This window comes from Cuculus canorus, chromosome 2 (genome assembly GCF_017976375.1).
Source record: "Cuculus canorus isolate bCucCan1 chromosome 2, bCucCan1.pri, whole genome shotgun sequence".
NCBI lineage: Eukaryota > Metazoa > Chordata > Aves > Cuculiformes > Cuculidae > Cuculus > Cuculus canorus.
The window spans coordinates 21,877,393-21,891,765 of record NC_071402.1 but is presented as its reverse complement, the minus strand read 5'-3'; the positions used below and the strand labels follow the sequence as shown (position 1 = coordinate 21,891,765).

The window sequence follows — 14,373 nt, the reverse complement described above, 5'->3', positions numbered from 1 at the left end:
CTCAGATGTCCTCTGTGTGTTAAGTGGCAGTGTATTTCTGAATGCGAAGTAGTAAAATAAGTAATGAAATTGTTGCTTTGTCATTTAACTTGCATGCATTTGCAGTAACTTAGACTTCTGTGAGAGTTATATTTAGTTCTGGAAATTGACCATAAGAGTTAAAAGCTATACATTCTTCTTTCTCACATTCTGTGTTTTGATCTTAATAATAGTGCCTTTGGCAGAGTGTTAAAATAATGCAGTCCTTTCCAGAGTGTGTTATGTGGATTTTGAAACTCCTGAGCTTGTATATCCTCATGAAAAAAAATTTTTTGATTTCTGTTTTGGATATGTGAAGGTTGGTTCAGCATCAATTACAGCAGTTTAATAATTGAAAAATATAATAATACACTTCCCATTTGTAACATTAAACTAAATGTTTGAAACTTGAAAAATACTTTCTTTCAAGTGGATAATGTTCCAAGAAGTGAAACAGTCATGAACAAAAGTGTTTATTCTAGTTAACATACCTTTTACTATCCAGCTTTTTCTTCAGCTTCATTGCAAGGACTGACTTTGCTGTGAATGATAACTTTTATTATTTCCTCAGCTCCTATACTAACTCTGTCTTTACTGTTCTTTTTCAACAACAGTAGTTTAACCACTTCTTCCTCAGCTTTCTTTTTCCTTCTGGCGTCTGTGTTATTTTTTCCCCCAACTTACTAACTCTGCTCTGCAGACTTCTCTCTAAAACAATTTTTGGCCCTTTCCCTCAGTGTCAGTTTTAACCTTCTGAATACATCCTCTCACGCCCATCTCCTTTGTCTATGTCTGTCCATTAACCGATGTGATCACAGAAGAAGCGGAATCATCAAGGAGAAGAAACTCAGGTCTGTCTCTTCTACTGCTTTTCTCTGTGTTATTTTTTCTTTTTACCTTTCCTATAGATGTTACCACAGCTTACCTCATATACTTTTCACCCTCTTCCCCCTCGATTTATTTAAATATTGCCAAACTGTAAGAATTTAAGTGGCTTATGTAATTTTCATTACCTATAAACTACATACTCTACAAAAAGTTAGTGTTGAAAGATAACTAATGGAGCGTGCTATACCTTAAGACTTTAAACTTATTTGAATTCTATCATATCGGGGTTTATTTCCCATCTCCTTTATCTGTAAATTAGTCTTTAAGCTTCCGACTAGCACATGAAAACAACTAATAATTTGCTTTATCTTTGCATTTGAAAACTGCTACAAAAATTATGGAATTGTATATATGTAACTAGTATAGCTAGCTATTTTTTCACCCCAAGGAGGATGTAATTTGAGAACTGAATAATTTTACCGAGTTATGTTTCACACACTGCAATTTCAACTTAGTTTCATTGAATAAAATCTATTTTGATTAAAAGTATAGTTGTTAGTGATCAAAAGCTATTCTCTCATGCCAAAAAGTGTAAAATTTAAGGTTACGATAACACAAGAGAGCCAGAAGTCAACACATTGAAGTAGGTCTAATTTAGCTGTATTGTTTGTGACTTTTCTTTCATATTGTGCATTAGTTATGGTTTCATCTTTCGTACTGACTTTTAATCTGCCATTTTATTGAATTTTCCATGTAGTTTATATTACTGACAGAGAACTAATATATAGCAAGGCATCTTAGCTCTGAAAATGCAGTCATTGTTCATACTTCCCTGCTTGTTCAGTTGTGGTGTGTCAGAACAATGCATTTCCCCATACTTAAGTTAATTAAATTTACCTATAAAATGTAAATTTTACACTTATTGTGTCAAAGCTTTAATGAATTTCCCTTGGCTCTGTTATTATCCCAACAAATTAGAGAAAACACTTGGATGGCATTTAGCTTCTAAAATATGAAGTGTTTTTGGAGTACATTGACTGGTCCATTCATCTTGGGTGGTGTTTTGTAAAAAATTTTTGTCTTTATTGTGGCTCACCCCTTCAGAACTCAGTTTTACCTTTAGTACTACACATGTCCTAATCCCCTAGAGTCAGAGATCATCTCTATGGAAACTTGCAGATGTTACTTGCTGTAGTTTTCATATTAAACAAATCTCAAGATAGAACTCCCTTAAATTATGGGGGTGGGGGAGGAGGAAATTTGGGTGTAGACAGAGAAGATAACTGGCAGTGTGATCTGAATTCCACCTTCTGTAAATCATGACTATTAGAAATTAATAAATTATGCTGTGGAAACACTGAGTTTACTTACTTTGTGCCTAACATCTATTGCTAGTTTCTCTCCAGTAATTCTAAATCTCCTTCATTACAAAACTGAAATTAGAGGTTGGGTGATCCATTTCCTATTTGTTCATAGTAAAAGAAAAGGAAACTTGTGGACCCATTATATTGAAAGGAAACCATTTTCATTTCCTCTCCCTGGACATTCTAATCTTTAGTTGTGCAAATGAGAGAATTGTATCACTTGGAAAATATCTAGGTATTTTAACTGCAAAGTCCTGTGAGAGTGCATGCAAAGTTTATGCTGTATATTTCAAGCACAAAAGTGAGTTCAGAAAGCTAACAAGCAATATTTTTATGTAATTTTTTGTCATCTGACAGCAGTACAGCTCGATAACATGTCTAAATGACTAACCCCTATTTTCATTGAGTGAAGGAAGAGATTTGTGATGCAAAGTTGTCACAATTTGTTTTTAAAATAATATTTTGGCAATAATTTAATGTGTTTCATAGGATTTAAGTATTGTGAAAACTGTTAGGGAGACATATGCCTCCTTCACCTCTTCACGGATTCAGTATGAACAACGGAAGTAAGCCCCTGCCTTCCAAAGAACCTTAGTGACAGAGAAGACATATTTCTTTTCGTCAGTTCAGACCACCTAGTTACCATTTTGTCAGCAATCACTTGCAATTGCAAGTAATACTTACTGTGGTCTTCAAACATATGAAATACAGAAAACATTCTTCAGCCTTGTAAAATCAATCTAGGCATAGATGTGAGCTGACTCAAGTAACTATGCCCCAAAAAATTGATTACCAAAACTGTGGAAAGGCTGATCAATGACAGTTTAAAGGCAGTCAGTGTGCATGTAGCAGAAACAGTGCTAAGTAATTCTAGGTTTATCCCAGGATGAGGAGGGATGGTGATGCTCAGTCATTGAGGCTTTCTATGCAAGAGGATGGAAGTTAGAAGATAGAACAGGGGAAACAGCTCTGTTCCTAAAGGGCCATGAAAGGCAGGGAAATAGAGATTCTATCTCTTTTCTGCAACATCTAGTGCAAAACTCTTGTATTAAGAGAACATGAATGATTGGTTAGAATTTTTGCTAACTTCGAGAATAAAATTCAAGTATATAAGGACTTCAAATTTTTTTCTGTGGTTTGTCATTTATTATTTATTAAAGATGGGTGACCAAATTGGAAGAGCTTGCTGCCCTGAACAGTGGAGAGCCAAACAGTAGAAGGGCCTGGCAAATAAAGTGTTAGAGAAAGCAAGGGCAAAAGAATTCTATGGTTGAGAGAGTTTGAGATTGACTGCGGTAGAAGACAAGGAGCAGGGTTATTTGGACTTGTTCTTATCTTACAATACCACAAGAGTTTTTTCAAGCCTTCCAAGAGTGAATCTACTATGATACACTTACCCTTTATCAACAGAACATGACACCCCTCCTCTATTTTTAATTTATTGTTATAGTCAGCATTCAGTGGCATACTTTCCTTTAAAGACCAGGATGGTGCTTTGTTTTGTTTCCATCTTTCTTATGTTGAAAAGAAATTTCTGGATGGAATTTGCTACATTTTAGCACAAATATGATTAAGTTACTTGTGCATCTCTGAAAACTTCTGTGATATTTAGTTTGACAGGCATGTTTAAATCTGATGCCTTAGTCTGTGACTGAGACTTTTAAAGAGCCTAGCTCTACATTTGGTCAACAAAACCCGAAGGAATGGGTGAGCTCCAAATTCACTTTAAAGGTACTTAGGTTGCTTACTCAGATGTAATCACATGAATAAATGCTGATGTCCAGTCTACTAAAGGAAAAATATTAAAAATATTGTATTATATATTTGAAAATGAGATAAAAAGACAGATTAGCATTACATATATATATATATTTTTTTTAACAGGAATGGTTTGCTAGTTGTAATTCTCAGTCTTACATGCAGGTGTATACACCACTGTTGTTTTTGTGATCTTTGGTTTATTTTATTAGTTTTTATTTGATCTATGGATAATACTGATATTGTTCAGTTCTGCTGCTTCCCACCCAAGTGAGATCTTTCTCAATTCAGTCTTCTGTTCTTTCTAGTACTTCTTCAGACAGATCTTCACAATACAGCTGAAATCTCAGTTTGGAAATTAGGATCCACCGTGCTGACCTTTCTTGTGAAAATGTAAAGGATTTTATTGTAGGGATTCGTAATAAATGTCACAGAATTTCAATTACACTTCTAAAATTCGAGAAACTAAAAGAATTTTGTTTTTATTAATACCACAGTATTCTTTTCTGTAAGTCAATGTGAAAATATTTTTTTATATACTTTTTAAATGTAGAGCAAGAACTAGTGAAAGTTGGACAGGTTTCAAGTTGTTCTTATTTTGACAATGCCTTTAAATAAGACTTACGGTTGAAAGACATCCAGATGTATGGATGAATGGACTTCTAGGCATTTTAAAAAAAAGGAGTTTTGCTAGATAGTGTTAGATTTCTGTATTAAGATGATATTTCAGGCAAAATAAATATTTCTTTGGTTCGAGAAGATGTCTTGCATTCTTAGGATAGCTGAGGAATCTCTATTAATAGTTGTCTGCTTTTCTGGAAGCAGAGGCATAGTTATCATCAAGTGTTTGTGCCTATATTTTGAAGTGGCTATATTAGAATGTGAAATATTCTGTGGTTATACTGTGGAGTATACCAGTGGTGGGAACTCTGAGGAGCTTTCATGCTTGGCAAACAGGATGTTGGAGAACTTAACAATAAGGCTGTGCTCGGGCTTTCATGAAGACAATGCAGGGTTTGTAGCATGCCTGATCTGAATGAATTTTTATGAGTACAGACTGAAAGGCCCACTGATCCCTCAGATATTTTTCTTTAAAATTTCAAAATACTATTTTATATCACTCATGTAGGGTGGATGTACCAGAATTCTTTGGAGAAATGAAACAGAGCATTTTAGTTAACATTCATCTTACTACTTCCTTTTTCCTTTTTCCATCTGGATGCTCAGTATTTTTCAAAGGCCACTGAAATGTATATACACCTTTGCATGAGGCAGCAAGATCACAGAACACCCTGTGAAAATCACTTTGGAAAATCACACACCATAAAAAAAAAAGCTGGTCATAACCCTAATTATTGCTTTAATAAACATGCAAAACAGAATTTCCCATCTTGCTTCTAAAGACCTTTGTCCTCTACCAACTGCACTGACCTATCCCTAGTGATGAAGACCTGAGATGACCCTGTCAATTTATAAAACAGATGATTCTGGAGATTCTTTGGCTTTCTAGCCTAGATCACCACGCCATCTTATTCAATTCACATACTAAGCAGTGCCATGTATTCTTCAAATAATCCAAAGTAGCATAGTTAACATGGTTTAAGCATTGTGATAAAAAATTGTTTAATTGGTGTGAAATTCCCCCCGGATTTCAGTCTTTGTTTAGTGTCTCAAGTTTGGAGCCAAGAAGGAAAAAAATACCAAAACTATCAAGCAGTTCTCAAATAGAAAACACGAATGCAAAGGCGCGCTCCCCCACCAGGAAGCTGGCTAACTGAAATCATCTTCATTCTAGCATTCCCTTTTAAGGACAGTAATTGACACTTCAATCTCATTTAAACAGTAATATTAAAAAAAAAACCAAAACCCCAAACCTCGAACAATGTGCATTTTTTCCCCCTTGTTCCACATTTCTGTAGGTGTCAGCCATATTATTTTCATTCAGATTGTGAGGTGGACCACAGAGTTCTTAGAAAAGCCTTGCTTGCTGCAACAATATCTTTTTTATGTTTGCCACACATTGGACATAAAGTCCTGGAGTGAAGTTCAGCAGCCGTTTATATCACACATCACCTGATCCTTTGCTAGACCTGTAGCAGTTGGGCAGTTATATTTTTCACACTGTAGACAGCCAGAATGACAAAATGTAGAGATAAGTTCTTAGAGGTAAGATTGGAGTTGAGTGGCTCAAAAAATAGGAAGATGTGTAATCCTTTGAGCGCAAAGGATTTTAATTGACAAGTTTTGATGTTCAAAGTAAATAACTTCCAGATTTTGCTCTCATAAATGGCATTTCCAGAGAAATGTCTAGTGAGAAACTTGAGTAGCTTTTTTAAAAGTACTCACCAGAAGTTAGTGTCCTATGTATACATTTGATTTTTAAAATAAAATGCTGTAATTTGCTCTACTTTGAAAAATCAGACTCAATACTTAATAAAGCACTTAAATAAAGAAGCTTATTTATCCACTCTCTAAATACAATTACTGATTTTAAGTGTCTACAAATATGAAAAATAGAAGTATAAAATATTTCATTTCATTGTCTTGTCTTATGCCTAAACTCAGAGATAAACAAGGAGATGCAAATCCATCTGTTGCAATAAAATGCACGTCCTCCAGTGTAGGAGGCTGCAATTTCTTTCATTCAAAGCAAGGAAGTCTGGTTTTACTTTAGGTCCCAGCTTGAGATGATGCAAATCTTTTTCTTTTGAATCCCAAGTGAAAGAATTCTCCTGAACCAGCCTGCTGAACTGATCCCTGCATAGCTAAAGATCATTGCCGGAGATATCTCACAGTTCAATACAGAACCAGGCTCTAATCTCAAGTTTGGGGTAGTCAGCTGTGAGAGAAGGAAAAAAACTCTAGGAGGAAGGCTAGTAAGCCCAGCACCTTCCAGTTGTGACCTTAAGGCTACAGAGTCAAACTCCCTGTTATCTTCCCAAGGAAGCCAGCAATTTTAGACCTATTGTTCAACACTACTATCGGTATCCATGGCTAGAGAGAAGTCTGCTATCCTGATTCTTCTGTGGATGTTATTCTATTTGGACATGTATGGAGGTGCTCATGTTCCGCTCCAAGGGACTTGGGCCCCTGCTCCATAGTACTTCTTTGGGCAAGGTGAGTGAAGTCTGCCTGGGTGCTTTGGCCGTGGCACCCCCAGATTCCTGTCAGAACACCAGAGCTCATTAAGCTAAGATGCTCTCAAGAAAATATAGCTGATCAAGGACGTTTTAGATCAGTTTTCATTCTTGTTAAGCCCACTCTTCTATGAGTCTCTTAATTAGAATTCTTTTGTTAATTTTATCTTCCAGATGTGTGTTAGATTGTTAGATACTTATTAAATATACTAGTACCTCTTAGAAAGAATAGACCCTTGCAGAACCAGGGGAATGTGACTATGTCTACTATTTCATGAAATGTCAGTGGTCATTTATAATAGTGATGTCAACTGTGATGTTGGAAGAAGGTTTTGAGAGAGGATCTTTCAGCATTTCAATCCCTCTGTCTACTGTTCATCTTTATATTTCATCAATATCCTTCAGTGTATCTGTATTCTGGTTAAGCTGAAAATGTATAGCTATTTTCTGTAATGTACAGAAATGTCTCCTTCATGAAAGCAACATTTTTTTTTCTTAACATTGGTTAATTCTGAAAAACTTTCGGTTTTACATTGAGATCATTGCACCACATGATGAAGTATATGCTTTTCACTTTGTAAACCAAGGATAATTAAAGAGGTGTAGAAAAATGTTGACTAATGTGATGATATTGAAGAAATCATGTAAACAGAAATACACAAAGATTTTTAGGGATGACTGGTGACTGTCTTTTTATATATTATTCAGTTTGAGACATTTTAAAATTGTCGCATAGTGGTTCATTGGTTTTCAGCATTTTCAAGACACTGAGGCTCTTTACAGCTTTTCTGATTTGAGCGCGTATTAACTGGGGCAAACAAAAGGGTTAATTACTATAATATCAACATTCTGAACCGACTCTGAGTTCTTTTGAGAGGCAGTGGCTAGGCTCATTGCTGCTGTGAAGATCTTTGCTGTTGATAAGTTAGCATTAGTTTTATTTGGTCAATGCATAATACTGATATTGTTCAGTTCTGCTGCTTCCCACCCAAGTGAGATCTTTCTCAATTCAGTCTTCTGTTCTTTCTAGCACTTCTTCAGACAGATCTTCACAATACAGCTGAAATCTCAGTTTGGAAATTAGGATCCACTGTGCTGACCTTTCTTGTAAAAATATAAAGGGTTTTGTTGTAGAGATTTGTAATAAATGTCACAGAATTTCAGTTACATTTCTAAAATTCAAGAAATTAAAAGGATTTTGTTTTTATTAATACCACAGTATTCTTTTCTGTAAGTCAATTTGAAAATATTTTTTTATATACGTTTTAAACATAGAGCAAGAACTAGTGAAAGTTGGACAGGTTTCAAGTTGTCCTTATTTTGACAATGCCTTTAAATAAGGCTTATGGTTGAAAGGCATGCAGACACATCAATGACTGGACTTCTAGGCATTTTAAAAAAAAGCAGTTATGCTAAATAGTGTTAGATTTCTGTATTAAGATGATATTTCAGGCAAAATAAGTATTTCTTTTTACCATGCCTAAGAAATAACTTAGAAATGTCATAACTCTGTCTGAACTCGAACTCAAGAGTATTTTAATGACTTTTACTTCACTTTCATCTATTTTGCATTATGTTGAATCAGTGGTATTGCTATCAACTTTCTGCTTTAGAAAGTAATGAGGCAGTAGAAGGCAGTGTTGTATTTGTAGCTTTTATAGTGATGACAGCAATTTCTTTAAAAAATTAAAAACTGAAATCTTGAAAAACAAACACAACTATATCTCTCTTTCTGCTATTTCCTAGCCGTATCTGCAACTTGCATAGACAATATATGCCTGGGTATCCAAAGCCCAAATCAGAAGAATGCAAAGGGCCTTATTTGCAAATTGTGCGCAGTATGGGGCAGGAAAGATTGGGAAGTGGGAGAGGTTTCAAGAAATCGTTTGGTATCCTCTGATTTCCAAAAGTGTAAGCTTATGACTTGCAATATCTGTTTCCCATTAATTGCCTACCATTCTACCAGGGGTTGCCAGCAGAATCCCATTCTGCATGGGATGCCAGATCCTAATAAAGTTTGGGATATAATTCACGCTCTCTGCAGGAGCATACTTTTCTTTCTTACACTCTACCTTTCCCTAGTATGATTTCTCTTTAAGTATGACTTCATCCGCTGCTTTGATACCCATCTACAAAGTGGTATTTCCTTAAAATATTACAGCTTTTTCCTGCTATAGTCTGTGTACTATAAAGCAGATCATAATTTTATGAGCAAACCTCAATTACCAATAATTCAGGAAAATATTTAATTCTAATAATATGTGCTATTTTTGGTTTGTAGCTTGGGGGTTGTTGCTCCATATTCATGGAATTGTTTTAATTGAATTTAATAACATTTTGGCTTACAGTAAGAAAAAAGAAACAGACAGTCTGTTTAAAAGTTAATTTATTTCTAATTAAAGTGAATTTCATTTGACTTAAAATTCTTTTACGTTAATTAACAAACTTGGATTTCAGAGTGCAGTATTTATGAGCTGCCAAACTATTTGACAAGGATTCAATGCATTTTCATTTCTTTGTGACAGAGGAATGCCCCGAGCCATATACAACCTTAGATATGCATTCAGAATATTTCTTGGCATCAGTTAGGTGGATTTACGTGCATCTACTGGGTTCTGAGTATTGCTGTTAGTGTTCTTCATTTTTTAACTCTAAAACAAGCTACAGTAATATCACTATAAAACTGTTTAACCTGTGGAAGCTGTGAGAATTGATTATGCCAATAAGGATTTAAAGTAATTATTGAAAATCATTCTGACAGATTCAATTTTTATGCTTCAGTTACTAGACCTCATATTGTGTGTGCACTGCATAAAACATGTAGCACAAGCAAATTTTTTACTTTTACTTTTATGTCATCCTACTCAAGGAAACTGTAAAGTAACTATGCCTGACACCTGCCTTGCTCTCTTTTTTGTTGAGTGTGTTAATGATTCTGGAAGTGTACAAAATACCTGTGGGTTCCCTCCAGTAAGTTGTCAATAAGAGTGCACAAATGTTTACACCAGCATGCAGTGAATGTGCCTCTGGATGCAGAGCATCATCCTTGTTGTTTGATTGAAGTAATCAATTTAGATTAATTTGATGTGTTTTATTCACTTTTACTTTCTAATGCATGATTTATATTACTTTTATTATTATTTCTGCATTTTCTCTCTCCCTCTTTTTTTGTTTTACATATTGCTTTCATTTGTTTATAGAAGAAAAGAAAGCAGATCCAGAGAATGGGGATACAGGTAGGGTGACTCATTCAAAGTATTTTCATCTTTTTGCCCTCAAGTTCTTTGATCTATTATGTTTAAGAAAATGTGCACTATGGATTTGGGTCACAATTTTGATATATTTTGGCTGTTTCAATAGAGACACTAGGAAATGGAAACTAAGAAAGGGCTTTCGCACATGTGTTTTCCGTTGGTTTTTCAAGGGAGTCAGGTTAGGGTGATAAATGGGAAGAAAAAGACCAGAATCGGTGAAGGAGAACTCTCATATACCTTAAGACTTCGCTTCTGTCCTTTCTACTCCAAGCACAGAGTATGCGAACCTCTATACTGCCTTTTTTCCTCTGTTCCTGTGACTGAAGTTTGACTGTCTCATTGGATATTTCTGTTGGAGGATCAGCTATTGTCTAGAAGCAAAATTCTGTAAGGAAGATAAGGCAGAAGTATACAAAGTAACTCACTTTTTCCCAGCCACAATTTTGGTTGCGTACACTTTGGTACAGTATGGCAGTAAATGAAAGTCATAAATCATAAATAGCTTGCATTTTTGTAGTCAGTCTCTATATTCCTGAAAATGTGTTGTGCTGGGCTCTAGACCAGAATAACACAGGGCCTCAGTGAGCCTTGCGCTACTGGTGTGAAAGCTTATGCTGATACATTTTCACCACTGTTGATATCTAATAGATTCAGATTAGTTCTGGTTTGCTTCCACATGCTTCACATCCACTTCCTGATTACAGTGGAGTCCTTAGCGCAGGATGGATTTTCAGCCTTGGTTACCAAAATCCTGTTAGGACCTGAAGCTTCCTAATGCACCCGGACTGTCATTGAAATCAGTGGAAGTTCTGCTCCTACCACCCCACCTGCCCTCCACCTACACTAGTTTCAGCTAAGTACAGATCTCTTGGCAGAAATGGAGATGACAGCCCTGTGTTTGCACCACTTAGTGCAACATGCACACACACTGGACCATATGCATGGGAAGTGCTATGACAGTCTCTCACCCTTTCCTACTCCCATCCAGATTGCAGCTGCATTTGGCTTAAGTTACGTCACGTGTGGCAGCCGGTAACCCTACAGACTCTTTCTGCTTGTCAGTTCCATGCATAGTAGAACCAAAGCTGATCTTCCTCATTATGAACTTTTCACAGTCCTCAACATTCCCTTTTTTTCCATATAACTGAATTCAATCAGTTGTTCAAGGCAGTTTCAAATGTACATAGCAAGTTAGTTTTTCTTTTAGTAAGATTTTATAGGAATTGAATTATTTTTCTCTAAACTTACTAACTTGATTTTTCTCTTGAGACTAAAATGAGCCACCAGTTTTGCTTGTTTTGTTAGAGGACTTACACCAAGGGCTTATGTGTTGTACTTCCCTTTTCAATGCCATATTTTTGAGTGCTTGGTTTTACAGATCATAGGCAACTGAATTTGTGGAAACCTAAATTTGTCAACAGATAGATAAGAATGACGATTTTCACAAGTAATTGTGAAATTTCTTATTTATGCTCAAGAGCTGATTGTTTTCTGAATTTTGGCAGAATGTGTGGGGGAAAAACACATGATGATTTATAAGAAAAATCGACAAGGTTTCCTTTTTGGTGAAAAGTGTCTTTATGTTATGGAAGCACAAGAAGTGGATTTTCAGAGTGTTATGATTTCTTTCTTTGAGCAGAAGTTAGTGTCTTTTACTTCAAAAGCACTTATGTGTTACTTCTGTCATTGAAAAACAGAAGTAATCTTTCAGTTTGATGTTTCTGTTTTCAGGAGAAAAAAATATACTTTTAGGGCTTTTAAAACTAGATCCTTAAAAAAAAATCTTAATGATAAATTGGCAAATATTGCTTTGGGACCTATAATGGTTGAAGAAAACTATGATAGGAAAAACTAGCTTTTTTATTTTAGGAATTTTAATCTGCTGCTATCATTTTCATTTCTTCTTTTACATCCATTTTTCTTTAATTTCTTTTAAATGTTTTGATGAAAACTTTTCCATGTTGTTTATAGGGGGTAAGTATGGAAAGTTTGAATACAAATATCAGAAAGAGTTTACAGAAAACAGTACAGTTTAGCTTTATTGCATTCCCTCTCTTCCAGATTTTCTATGAAATGCCACAAGATTTAGCTAACAGGCCTTATAGTATGTGCTACTACCATTACTGTTTTCAAGAACGAAAGTACAAAGCTTTCTGCAGAGGCCCTGTACAAAACCCCACTTTACTATTAGATTACAACCTAGAACTGAGGCTTAAAGTTTTGAGATTTATATAGTACAGTTACGTAAGTAAGGTCCAGATTGTTCAATATATATAGTGTAAAGAAACTTCCATTTATGACTAGTAGGATGCTGGAATTTTGACCCTAGATGGCTTCTAATGTCACTCAAAATGAATACTTTTTAGCATACAATTTTGGATGATGAATTACTCATGATTCATACCACACTAAAGTGGAAGAGAATCAAGCCTGTGTGTGTGTATAATAAATAACTATATTTTGTTTGAATTTTTTTTTTAATTCTTGGCTGTTGTCCTCCTCTCGTTTTTCTATTTCTCAGTCTCCCACCTCAGCTTTGGTACTGACTTCCTTATTATTTTACATAGTAAATTGTGGTGTCAGAAGACCAGTTGGTTGAAACCAGCTGCTGCCTGAGTCATATAGTAAGAACCCATCCCTAACTGAGACTAATTATGTACTTAGTCCAAGAAGAGTGAATCTTGAAATAATTCTTGAAGTTCTGTGTCATTAGAATGTAAAACGGTGATGCCACTGGGTGGCTCTTTAACATTTCTTTAGACATCTCTAAGTTGTTTTGATCATACTATGATGTTCAAATGGTAAACAGAAAGTCTGCCAGCTTGTGGTTGTTACCTGATTAATAGTTTGTCATATCACACTATATCAAATTCAGAACTAGGATCTCCACTCAAAATAAGCAGGTTGTTTTTGCATTCCTTTTTTTAAAATGAAAGACTTCACTTCTATTGAATATTTTTGAAATAGTAAAATTCTGTTCTATGGAAATATTGTGTTCCATTCACATTCATTTCTTCCACAAAGTTGGTTTGAGTTGTGTAGATAATACAACACTTAAGATTCTGCTGAAGTACTTATTATGTACTATTTTCCTCCTTTTACAACTATTTGGTTTTCTGCAAAACTGTAATTCAGAAACTAAAATTATAGACAATGTAATTTAAGTAAATCAGATTTCATGTCTTTCTGTCAAAACTTCCATAGGCATAACTTTAAACTTGGAATTGAGGACTACTTCTGTATTTATTTTCTTTTTTTTTTTCAACTTAACAGGTGCAATGGATGTAGAAGAAAGGAATCGCCAAATGAAAATGAGCAAGTACAAACAGGTAGCAGGATCAGATTCCAGGCTGGAACAAGATTATCATTCTAAGGCAAGGGAGTTTTGTTTTGAAAAGCAACAAAATATGCTAAACTATATTCAATATCCTTTTAGAAAGTAGTAGATATATGAGAGGTTGTTTCTTCAGTAGAATTTGTTGTGTGTCTATAATAAAATTATTAGAAACATGCAGCAAACCCCTTATCACAGAGTATTCATGATTATTAAAATTTAAGAAGGGTAAGTTAAAGCAAATAAATTATCCATTGAAATGAACAATAGGGCCATGATTTAAAAACTCAAAGAGAAGAAAAAAGTATTTTTATTGAGTGACAGGTGGAATGGGAGCTGTTGAAAAGTGTTCACACTTTCACACACTTGAACACAGAGGTATCTTGATCCATTGAATGCTGAAAGATGTAGTGTTACTTAGTTTAATAGTGGTAGATTAGTTCTCAGAAAGGTATCTTATACATCAACAAAATCCTCCACCCCAAATATGGCAATTTGCCAAAAAATCTGAATCATTATGTAGTGACATAACCTCAAATATACTATCTAAAATTTTCTGCTATCTGGAACAGGGTCATGTCATATACAGTGTGTTAATTACAATAATCAAGATATTTTCCATTTAAACTTCTATTATGTAAAAATAATTTAGCACCCTCTAAAAGACTTCATTAATTGAG

At 34.9% G+C, this 14,373-nt stretch overlaps 1 protein-coding gene across 50 annotated transcripts in view; it reads left to right on the top strand.

Annotated features, from left to right (window-relative positions):
- The window catches only part of RIMS2 (regulating synaptic membrane exocytosis 2), a 457,943-nt gene that overhangs the window by 346,577 nt on the left and 96,993 nt on the right, over positions 1–14,373 (top strand). For 32 of the 50 annotated variants that reach the window (XM_054058006.1, XM_054057998.1, XM_054058023.1 and 29 more), the window contains 3 exons: positions 837–869; positions 10,306–10,341; positions 13,633–13,733. In XM_054058006.1, coding sequence (XP_053913981.1) covers positions 837–869; positions 10,306–10,341; positions 13,633–13,733 — 170 coding nt within the window. The remainder of the gene's footprint in view (positions 1–836; positions 870–10,305; positions 10,342–13,632; positions 13,734–14,373) is intronic. The other 18 variants (XM_054058027.1, XM_054058016.1, XM_054058025.1 and 15 more) reach the window with 6 other exon arrangements.